This window comes from Bombus terrestris, chromosome 9 (assembly GCF_910591885.1).
Source record: "Bombus terrestris chromosome 9, iyBomTerr1.2, whole genome shotgun sequence".
NCBI classification, from domain to species: domain Eukaryota; kingdom Metazoa; phylum Arthropoda; class Insecta; order Hymenoptera; family Apidae; genus Bombus; species Bombus terrestris.
This window is the reverse complement of record NC_063277.1, coordinates 2,267,295-2,279,883: the sequence shown is the minus strand read 5'-3', so window position 1 is coordinate 2,279,883 and position 12,589 is coordinate 2,267,295. Positions and strand designations below refer to the sequence as shown.

At 37.6% G+C, this 12,589-nt stretch overlaps 1 protein-coding gene across 1 annotated transcript in view; it reads right to left on the bottom strand.

Moving 5' to 3' along the window:
- LOC100651957 overlaps window positions 1-12,589 on the bottom strand; it is a 67,465-nt gene that overhangs the window by 18,249 nt on the left and 36,627 nt on the right. The window contains exons 2-3 of the mRNA XM_012311399.3: window positions 2,516-2,642; window positions 1,367-1,537 (exon numbers count right to left, since the gene is read on the bottom strand). Of these exons, the coding sequence (XP_012166789.2) occupies window positions 1,367-1,537; window positions 2,516-2,627 (283 nt within the window). The 5' untranslated portion in view covers window positions 2,628-2,642. The remainder of the gene's footprint in view (window positions 1-1,366; window positions 1,538-2,515; window positions 2,643-12,589) is intronic.

Here is a 12,589-nt window from a genome sequence, read left to right as displayed (position 1 = left end):
GTCAGGTCAACTACCCTTTGATTACATCGACTTAACTATACGTTTCACGGTGCCGCGTCATGCGGATCGAATATTCCGAGTACGATAACGAGATTATTTGTCAGTTTCGCCATTCCTCGTGCAGCAGCTTCAATTTTCATTCGCCCTTGAACAATCTGACTTTTTTAAAAAAAGTAATCTCGTTTTCCTTGTTTCAGCAAACGACGTGTACCATTGAAATTGTAGCGTGTTGCACGCGTGCAGTTGTTTGCTGCAGCAGCAAAGTCATGCAGAAGTACGTGGTCCGAGAACCATTTGCATGAACAGCTAGAGCAATCATTTCTGATGACACGGTTCAATTGAAAACGGTACGTGCATGCAACTGCTCGATGCATGGAATAGGAGAAGACACAGCTGAATGGAATTACGAAGAGGACAGCTACAAACAGGGAAACGAAACGCAGGAGTGTCTCGATTATAAAACAAATTATTACCAACAGATTGAATTATAGGACTTGTAACATTTCTCCAACCACGTTATATCTTCGTGGCGCGAATTTGAACTATACTTTGCCAACTATTTACATAATATCCTTTATAAAATATTTACCGTAAAAGTTGTAACTCGCAGTTTCTATGCTTTCTGTGTATGCAAATCGAGAATCCGGTTGCTCGCGGGTTCAAGGGTTAGGACAATGATACTTGAAATAGTATCGCGCGTCAGAGAAAAATCTTCCACTCGGTTAAATCGCGTTTCAGCGCTTGTTTGTCCGGTGTAAGATCGTTAAACAGTCACATAGACCGTCTGTTTCACGCGAATGGCAAGCATTTGCAATCGGCTACCAAAATGCAACTTGCTCGTATTTAATTATAATAAAAGGGATTATGCGTATTAAAAACTGAAATTCGAGAAGATACAACCAAAAATCGAGGTGAAGTTCCGTTTGGCAGTTATACATTTATGTTAATTTACATGTAGCGTGTTTCTGAAATCGTCGCCATTTGGAAACGGTACTTTCAGGATCGTTTTCTCGGCACTGCAAAGGAAGGGATAAATATCGCAGGATTCGTCATCGATCGAGTACCAAAGGACTTTTGAAACGCGATTCGGCTGACCGCAGCAGAAATGAACCATCGCGAAACGTACACGTGTGTGGTACCGTTGGGTGCACTCGATTCTTACGGATAATCATACGAACGGCAAATCGACAATGTTCTGATACGCATCATCGAAAAGATGCTGCACATTCGGTCGGATTATTTCCAGACCGAAGGTTTCATATTGGACTCGACCGACTCGAATTACGAGAAAAGCATCGACGTGTATACGGAGTTGATTGCGTTCATTAGAAAATAAGCATACGGCGCGAGGATTAAAGCGGCTTACCGTGAATATCATTCACGCAGATGTGAAGATCCTCCCGGAAGGTAGGGAGGCCGTGGTTGCACTGGCAGGTGCAGGTGTTGTTGGGAGGAACGAGTCCTGCGGTCGAAGGACTACGCGTGTAAGGGCTGGCTGTTCCGCTGCTGAGCACCGTGCAAGCCTCCGTGCAGGAACCTAAACAATCGTGTTCGTAATTTTTAATTTTTAATCTGCGAGTAGATACTCGTTCTTTTTTTATATTGCCATGTTTTATGGTCTATAGTTACAAGAGGAAGAGAGAGAGAGAGGGAGAGAGAGGGAGAGAGGGAGAAAGATACAAAAGAGGAAAATGCGCAATTTACTACAGTAAGATGCAACGAAGTTCCTATTGCAGATCACATTTTGTCACACTTAGGTAATAACATAATATTCCTCCATTAGACGCGATAATCGTCTGGAGTTTGATTTCTTTCAACTCAAGGATCTTTCAGTTAACAAATGCTTCGAAATCAACTTACGTAGACACGAAAGGTACATGAGAAGGAATATAGGTTTAAGAAACGAATTGAGAACGTTGGGAATACATTATTAATCTTGAATGTACGGTACTGTGGAAAAATGTTAGATTATCTACGTTATTGGCTTTAGCGTGGCATATAAATGTACTTCTATCTCATCGTCCTCGAGATTTCGGTTCTTTCGGAGTGATCTTTCGGGAAAGCAGGAAGAACACCGCGTAACTGTACTTTTACGCGCTATTACTTAAGTAGTAATGATCGTAGATAAATTTCCACGGGGGAGAACTTCATCCGTGGTCGTACGGACGGAGCACGACATATAATCTGGCCAGGTGAAATACAGCTGTCAAATCGTTACATTATAATTTCATGGCTAATTTGTTACGAGCTTTTTTCCCTAGCGTCCCTTGTGCTTCACGGTCCCGCGCGATACGTGCACGTTCCTCTTTTCCGTTGTTTTTAATATCAAATCCCGTACGATTTCTCCAACCCTGCAAATCACGGTTACGCAATTTACGGTTTCGCTCTTCCGCGAACAAGAATCGTGGCTTTATTCGAAACGTCACCAACCTCTCAGCTTCCATCTCTGATTATTCGAGTCAAGAGGATAAGAATAAGAAAAAGCATTTGTAATTGCATTTAATGCTCGGCTTACCTTCCAACGTGAAAATGTCTCCATCGGAGTGCCTGATGACCGAAAGCTCTTGACAACGAACAATCTCGAGAACGTTCAAGCAGCCCGCGAGGACGAGGACTAGAAGAAGCATCTTCTCCTCTGCATTCTGAAACAAAGTGGAGCGAATTACTGTAACCTTTTTTCCAAGTTAAACGTCCATGAGGAAGAACGACGAAGGAACGTCTGTTGTTTGCCTTCGGTCATGAATAAATCAACCAGTTTTTTCTTTGATTTTTCCTTCGTTCTAAAACATTTTCGTGTTTCCGTAGTTCCTTATTCCGTATTTCCATACCTGTATTTATGTTTATTCAAAATGCAGTCTACAAAAATAGATTTATCACGAGATAAATTTCGTTTCCGTCTTTTATCTATCATCATTTTGTTACTACTTTTTACTTGACTGAGAAATTCAGTAGCATTTAAATGCGAACTCTCGCGCGACTTTGACGTCTACGATGCTTTACAACCATATGCAAAATTATTGTCAGTACTATCACGTCTTTATCGTTACGAAATCGAGGCAGACGATTGAGACACGGAGATGCGAGAAGGAATCACGAGCGAGGAAAATGAGAAATTGATTTTTCATCGTTGTTAGGAGAATCGTTCGGGGCCAAACTTCAACTCGAGCATGGACTATGGCGGTTAGTAAAAAACGATGAGAGAGTTTCGGCGATCCTTCGATTGGAAGGTATTCCAACCGCTTCTTTCGCGTTTCCCATCGTCTGAACTTATCTCACGCGTGCCATCGGCTCGATTGTGCATAACGTGGGCACACGTTGCGTTGATGTTGATGCGCCGCTCGCGACATGCATCGAACGTGTAATTTATGCCTGTTTCGTGCGCCCGTAGTTTACCGTAAACCCGCGTACGCCAGGATACGATTCCAGCTTGTAGGAAGATTTTTCTTTGGCATTTTTTTCCCACCACGGAAGCAACATGCTTCGCTGGACAAGATGCTAAGAACGGTAATTTCGCGTTCGAGAAGTCTCGCCATACGAATACTATTATTTCAGAATGGAACAGCGATGCTTTCGTAATGAATCTGCAATGAAAGACACCGATGCGTCATCTGAATGTAAAAGTAGAAACGTTGGTGGGCAGGTTACTGGAAAAAGATAGAAGAAACGATTAAACGAGTATTTAACGAGTCTTCCGACTTAATTTTCTATATTTAGTACGAGTAACGTCATTGTGATTCTTTTGTGCTCTAACTTCCGTTTATATCGAGCCAAAAACGTCTTTGTACAATGTAGCGGACCTTAAGTTTGTCACAGACGATCACGAGCGATATTTTGTCGCAACCAAACCGTCGACAGCGGATGATTTAAAGACGCGAGGAACATTCTGCTAAATGTCTTTATTGAGGAGATTTATGTGTAAATAGTGGTAGACGGTTGAGCGCGGCAAAAGTGACAATCCAATCAACGAACAGAGAAAAATCTCACGCAAGATATACGCAAACAACGTTCGGTCGCTATAAAACTTTTAAGACTGATTAATTACCGCTATCAATTTTAGTCAACAGAGGCGGCCGCGCGTTTATTTCAACCTTATAATTACTTTAATTTCACGGTTACGCCTTTGGAGTCGTATAACCCACGACAAATCCTTGAATTATCCTGTAATTAATTATTCGGTCCCGGTCAAAAGTGTGGATGTTTGAAATTATTATTTAAGATTAGGTTGAAATTTTATCAACGTTTCATTAGGAATGCGTGCGAAATTTATACATCTTTAATAACGGTCTTTCACCTAAAAAGAATTTTTAACGTTTTAACGTAAGATGGGAACGAGAAATCATATACGTACACCGATATCAACTTCTTTCAATGTGTTTAATTTCAAACTCGAAATATTTTCTAACGTTAGAAAAGTACAATTGGATCAAGAACGTGCGAAACAACGCGATAGAGCAACCTCATATATTCCGCATCATAATCGGAATTTCTATAAAAAACATGGATTTTACTTCTATCTTGAATTCTCGTGTCATATCATTCTCGCAATTTAACACGGTTGAGAAAATTGTAGGGGAGTTAAACGATATGATTACACGATAAAGAAAGAAAAAAAAAACAGACGTTTAATAGAATCCCAGATGGTCGATGAAGGCACGCGTTCGATTACGTCCGGAAATATTAGCACATCCTTTAAAGTTTTCTTACGTCTGTTAAAGTGCCTTTTTTCGGCCTGTTGATGTCTATCGCGATCACATCTAAATACTTTCCGGCGAGACTTAGAATTACAGAGAACGAAGCTCGTCGGATCTTCGACGTTGGTTTAGAGAAATGCCTACCTTGCTTCTTCCGATTAATTGCTTTCTCCCCTTTTAATTGCTTTTTAGAATGAATAGCTTCGCTCGCGAAGTCCGCAGTACCGGTTATTCAGGGATTCTTTTTAGTCTTTTTTCTTGTTCCGCTCAAAATTTACGACGCGATACCTTCTTCTTTATGATTCTGTTGATTTCCCCGATAGCTGGCCCGTGCTCGTGTTCGGATTGACTAGCGAAGACTCCGGTTTGTCTTATTTGGATAGAGCGGAGAGAAGAACGACAGATTACGTCGTATTATAACGCGTACATATGTATATGTATACGTAGCATGTGTTTATAGAGACTTTTTGTACATTTTATGGAAGAATTATTTTTATTAAAATGCACCGTAGTTTTATGTAAATTTATCAACACATAAAGTAATAATAAAGTGAAATGATAATAAAGTAATAATTATTTCCTCTCTTGTTAATTCCAACAAGTTATTCCAGCAATTCCAAGATAATGGACTTTGAAATGTCAGTAAATGACGAGCGTTGGTGGTTGCCGAATGATTATTTGTTGATGTCTAGAACTATTCCATTAAATTCTCATCGATAACGTTCATTATTCTGCTCTAATGTGTTACCCTGTGGAATGCTGTTACAAGTCCGAAGAACGTGTTATCTAAAAGTCTATTTCTCTATTCTATTAAGACTCTATACATAGACCTTGATTGGCTTTCGTATCGAAGCATGACTGGTGAAAATCACGAGGTTTATGACAGCGTATTTCCTATTGAGATACGGAAAAGGTGAAAATATGAAAGCCCCAACAATACACGCTGTCTAAATTCATCGAATCATTACTAATTCTCGTACAATCTGTCTATTAGTACCCAGATGCTGGAAAAGTTAAAATATATCTTTCAAAAATAGTAATCGTCGCTGACAGTGCCAGAAACCTGGCCTAACGGCAAACTCTAACAGAATACATTAATTTTGCAGTGAAAATTGACGTATTCTTATTTTAATGAAAATATTTCGATATTCACGATTAGTATAAGATTAACTGTACGTATCTTACTATATAAGATTATTGCAATAAAAATGAAATTTTAACAGAGAGTCTTATCACAGGATAGACGAGAATTTTCGTATGTAATTATAACTTTTGCGATTTGGAAAGAAAGTATTATAAACTATAATATTTTGTGATAATAAACCGGTTTCGAATGGATTAAAAGTGTTACCGTGGGAGCTATATATTAACCCTTAGAAATCGAGTAATGATATCATAGTGATTCGTTATGGCCTTAAAATTTTATCAGGCATCCGGAAAGGGAAGATATTTTCCCATCGTATATATATGTACACACAATGTTTTCGATTGGTCTCGGTTGAAAATATGAATTGCCAACGCGAGAGCCATTACAGTGAAATACGTTTTAGCTTAAACCCAGAGTTACGCAGATGGCCGGTGGGTCACAAGGTATTATTTTATGCACCGAGAAAATTTATAGCCGACAGATCGCATTTTACGTATCGAGAGGTAGTTAACGTAATATTTTTTATCGTCGACGGACGAATCTTAACTGACGCGTGTTAAGCTTTCATCGCACGTGTTGAAAACCTATCTGCTAACCATGAAAAAAGAGAATATGGAATTAGCATAGCTCGATAAAAATGAAATTTATTGGATTTTAATCTGTCGTTCGACACGGATGGGTATCACGTGTGAAATTTAATTAATTTTTTCGTATATGTTCGAGATCCAAAAAAAGAACGATGTTTGCTTCATCAGGCACGATGTTTGATGAGATAATTAATCAACTTAACGAGCTCCATCTTAAAACACAATCGCTCGTAATTTGCACGCTTCTGTTTGATCCTAACAATACGTTTTATCATCGACTGTCGATCAAATAACGAGTTAGATTATTCGTAAAAAATTAAATGTGCGTTATTGCATTAGAAAAATAAAAATATAAATAAAATCGTAAATTTTGCAAACGTACAAAGGAATATCAAATAAAAAAAACGTTTCTGTCACAAAGCCAACATTATTTTCTCCAATGTCTAAATCTAACCCAAACCATGAAATTTTCACGTGTTCGATATTACACGCAACGATGAAGTGAATCATGGCATGTGGTATTTTATAACTAGCTGCGTAAAAAATGGATAACCCAAGAGGAGGTATTATTTGGAGTAATGTTTATTCGATGCAGCGGAGCACCAGTTATTCGAAAATAATTATTCGCAAACCATTACTTGCATAAAATGCAAATTTTCTTTTCGTATTGACATAGTTGGCAACGTCGGCCGGAGAAAAGTAAATTCGAGGGTGTTCGATTTAATGCCTATACAGTTAAACGCTTCATATAATTAATTTCAACAGACAAGTTATGCTTCCCATGATTTTCGGCGAAACGATCATATTCATCTTTTTTCCTACGTGAGTCTTTTCAAGTGCCCGAGGTGCTCGAAGGATGTTCCTCGCGTGAATCAAAACGAATAATTCGAATCCTACGAATCACTATCGAATTACATAAAAAACAAAGAGACCCATTTTCTTATCATTTCCAGGTTCTTATCGGTTAACGTGTTAGTTGGTATTGCGCATAATCTACAGTATAATGTTCGATGAATGCATCGCACGAAGAATGGTAATTTTATACGCGTTTCACCGAGTGTATTTGCACGCGCTTAATTGTCAGTGGTGGAAACAAGAACGTCGTTGCCACGAATTGCCGAAACATTTACCACGCTGTTCTAATCCATCGAATTTGAATGGATACTTTAATACAGCTAGAGGAAAACTGTCGCTTTTGATTTATGGACTCTACGTGGTTGATTATTTGTTAAAATTAAATTATTTTGTAATTTATGATTTCCATAATTCGAATGGAAGAACGATTACTCGTCTAAATCGTCGACGAATCGAAATTTGTCTAACGTGATTAATAAACTGTGGATATTTACAGGAAAGTGTGTGATATATTTATAGAAAATATAAACGTATGGAAATGTATAGAATGTAGAGTGTGGGTAAAAAATATCCTTTTGACTGAAGGTAATTTAACTACGAATCAGAAATGAAAATTGTACATCGATCTAGATTCCAAGATCCGGATTCCTGCGTGGATAAAAATTAGATTTGCATAAAAATACCGTAATCAAGTCGGTAAAAATTTCTTCAGCGTTCAAATTGTGCCGTGAAATTTCTGTTCTCAAAACGTCGATTCTTGAATCACCTCTAAAGAATTACCTCGGGAACATACATACATAAAATTATATTTACTTGTCTCTTCTTGGTAACCAACTCACGAATTACGAACGTCCTGGTTTCTTCGTCATTAATAGCAGCCATTAATCACGTTCCCGGCAGTGTTTCGCTTGTATCCGATTCACAGATACCGAAGAACTTGCGATACGTTTCTGGCCCGTGTCACTGTTACGCAACAGAATTAATTTCTTCTGGAATCTTTTTATAAACGGTCGTGCCAGTCTTTTAATAGACTGCATCGCGTAAAATAATTTCATACTTTCATGTTTGTAAATATTTAGAAAGAACGTTGAGAAACGCTGCTGTACGATTTATGTAGTTTAATAGAACAACGAAACCTAAATATCTATACTTGAGGAAGCGTAAACGTAAAATAATATCGTATGGATCAGAATCACCTGAGTTTTCATTATGCGTGGCAATTCATTGTCTTATTAATTCTTTCAGCAAATCTGCAACCGTGAGATTGGAGAAATTATCGAAAGATCGGATATCTTAAAGGGGAACCGCAATCGAGCTGTCCGTGCATGTAAATGGTCAACAGTTCGAGTTAAGAATCGGAATGCGTGCAATTAGCTTGCATTTTCACGGACACGCGTCGCCCGATTGTAATCGACCACGTTCGCCAAGATGCGTGCAACATTTCCGCCTTATAACTTGGGATTATGCGAAGGGAATGGATCGCGAATGAGCATGGATGAAGAGCAGATCGCAATACGAGATCGTACGTGACCGATTACCTACTGCAATGTCGCGTTCTGTGTCAAGGTGCATGCCGCGAGAGATTGCATCTTCCTCACGAATCGCCTGGCGATACGAAATTTATCTATCGTTTCGAATCTGTCAACTATCCGTTTCGAATCTGTCGAGTATCCGCTTTGCCTGTTTGCTCTGATCTCGATGACTTTTCTTCGAGTAAAGGAGAGATTTGATGCTTTAGACGTGACGTGTCAATTTCACGGGCCTCGAAGCTATGAGAGATCATTGACTTCCAACGTACAGAAAAGTTACGACGTGGATGTAGAATCGTAAAATTCAGATTGACTTTCCAGACAAAAGTTTCGCTCAAGTAACTCGAAAGTATGTATCGATGTACTTGTTATCCGTTTGATTCGGAGTATCCCTCCAAGTTTCGAGCAAAGTCCAGATTCTTCCAGCTGTTTCTTCTTTTTAATGTAGCGATTTTGTTGCTCCACTTTCGCATTTTCGATATTTTAGGTATCCATTATTTTCCATTAGAAAAGGCAGCAGATCTAAAGCTAGTTAACTTGAATTTAAATCAACCGAAACGAAGTATTTTGAGGTATCTGAACGAAATCATAGAAATTGATACAAATATCGGCGCACGTAGTGGTCAGAAATTTTGAAACGCGATTAGTCCGACTTCTGTGAAAAATTGTTTAATAAAGAGTCAATGTACTTTGGACAGTATATCGAAATCGTGAAATTTGTGTTTACTTATTAACGAAATCCCATTAGTTACGAGTCTACTTAACAACAGAATACAGTAGGTATAGAATCTTAAGAAGTCAATCGATGTAGCTACTCGGTGATTTAATTTACTACCGCGCTGTATCTTAGCTTGTAACTATATGTATTTCCATATTTCGTAGATTGGTATAGATTTTACACATCCATATATGGCACTTATGGCGAACAAGGGGTCGAAATTAATTTAACGATCAAAAATCCATTGACATACGTGTTACGATTTATGTCCGGTAAACGCGAAAAAAGGCAAATTAACTATTAAGAGATCCCAAAATACATTAAAAGAGATGTTGCCTAAAGTATCAGTGTCCTTTCGTAACGTTACATCGAATTTTTATCATACGTGTAGCATCGTCCTCGCGTTGTCAGTGATTAAAAATCTCAACACCATTTGTCACGTTGATCGATGTTGGAAAGAAACGTTCCGTGTATGTCTACAGTTAAGAAAAAGAGAGAAATTAGAATTCCGCGCGTCACGCTTTTAAATCGTCGCTTTGATCGAGAAGAAATCATCGATCCAAGATTGTAGCTATAAAAAAAGGGCTACTACAGTGTGAATCGACACGTTCTGCATTTCTCGTTTAACATCTGTCTGATGAAGAAGACGTTATTAACGGAGGTTCGACGCGTAGTCGATAATACGTCTCGTGCGAATGGAAAGAAGCTGGTATCGATTTTATTTACATCGTTAACAGCGAGTAATCAATTCTTAAATAATGTTATATGTTATCAAAAACATTTCGTCGCATACGAAAGCAACGAGACGGAGAAAAATATCGCAACAATACATTTGTGAATTCAATTTTTCCTAAGCGAATTACATGTAATTTTAGATTTTATCGATCGTCTTAGCAAAAAGAATATCACAATACAATTTGTCGTGTTGAAGAATATTATTCTTTTTATTAATCGTCAACAAGTACGTCCATACATTCGCATGCTGGAATTTTTTAACCAATTCGAAAAAGAATATCCGAAAACAATTATTTCCTTTCTTTATCTACTAAACAGTCTTGGCAAATTTTAATCATTAACTTTATCCTTTCATTTTGTTGGAAAGCAAACTAAAGTCATTACGGAACTTTGATAATTAGACCGAACTGAAACATATGTACTCGACATATTTTATTTTCACCAGTACAAACAAAAACAAAGAATCTTCGTTTTTTTATTTTCTAGCCTTCCACTATGTCGCATTCTTCATCGTCCCTTCAATAAAATTATTCATAATGTCGATTGTCAGTTCATTGCAATACGATCGACAAACTTGATATAATTTAAAAAAAAATCAAATGACTGGCGATAATTACATACAGAGCAGCGAAGTGGCCTTGAAATGTACGTAAGGATGAATTCGATTAATTACTAAGAGGGCGGTGGGTTCGCCGATTGAGATAAAACGCGTGCTTTGCCCGATAGGTAGGAAATTGAGAGAGCACCATAAACGACAAACATGTCATTTCTGATTACGAGAATGAAGGAATAATTATCGGCCAGCTTATAATTAGCTCGTAACTCTACTTCCATCTTTGCAAACGATCGCCGATGCGTTTCCCTCAATGTTATGGACGATCTTTCATTAAATGGAAATTAAAGACGATTCTTATCATGGGACTTAATTACGTCGCCGTTGCTCTCCCTATAATAATTCTCTGGGTATGGGTTTATTAACCGCGCCTAAAGTGGTTGCCCATTGACGTTTTATACGAAGTGAGACCTAAACAGTTAGATTTATTAGCTGCGAAAATGAATAACACCATCCTCTCGTTGTAATTTTGTAAAATTTATAATCAGTCGGCGGTGGATATTCATTCATTTCTAAGGAATTTTAAGACGCGGAAAGTGGAGAAATATCGTTCGTGATTCAAATTCAACTTGAATTTAGTTAGTTTAGTAGAAAGTTTTTCAGTGAAGAAACTATAGATCTATGATAGATTAAAATACGGCTAGCGATTTATCTTTAATCTTATTGATCAAACAGTTGAATTATTATGAAATTTGTTTTTATTTTGTAAACAAGTAAATAACAAAGTTCTTTAAGAGCTATCGCAACTCTTAATCTAAATGTAACTAATATTACGAAAGCTAGAATTACCGGCACTTGACGTAGATAAATGATAAAAGGATAAAATGTGTCTATTCTCTAATTAAACTTAGCAAATATATTACAAATGTTTCCTAGTATCGAAATATGATATATTATATGCGATGCCGTAAAGACGTTTTATCAGATCAATAAATTAGCCGTCGAGCGTTGAAAGATTATACTTACGATGAAGTCTATGGATATTTTCGAAATAATCTTTACTTTATTATTTTCTATTTCGCGTCGTTATCCGTTCTATACCTCTTTCAGATCTATACGAATCTACAGTTGTAACTCAGATTACCGGTGTCTGTAATTATGAAAATTCTATGCGTACAGGACACGACTTATTTGTTTTTTTACGTGCATCGACATTAGCGACATATCATTTTCAAATTATCAAGAATAAACTAACTTTGAATAAATTTCACAGTTCTAACGATATAATAAAAGTGATAGCGCTCGATGAACGGAATTCCAATGTTTTACAGGATTTTAATATTTCACAGATATCGATTTATTCGTACGATTAAGATTCGTACGATTTTCTAACTGTGCTGTTGTTCGTTTAATTATGCCATTAGTATAGCTTCCTTGTTTTTCTTTTCGGCAAAATGTAATCGCTATTCTACAGAATGGAATTCCGCTAACTTGTTTAAGGTTTTTGTCGCCCCATTAATGCACCAACGTTTCGTTCAGGTAGCGTGTATTGCAATATTATTAAAATACCGCTTCGCGGGAGTTTCTTAATTCTCGGACCGTTAGTTTTTGCGACGAGCATACTCTTCTGATTATTTTCCAGCCATCATGTTCGATAATAATGTAAAATTACGCAGATCGGTTCATCCATGCTGGACCAGATTATTTGCTTCGTTCGAATCACCGTTTTACGTAATTTTCCAATCTCAAAAAGGGCAACTTGCGTCGCTTCTTA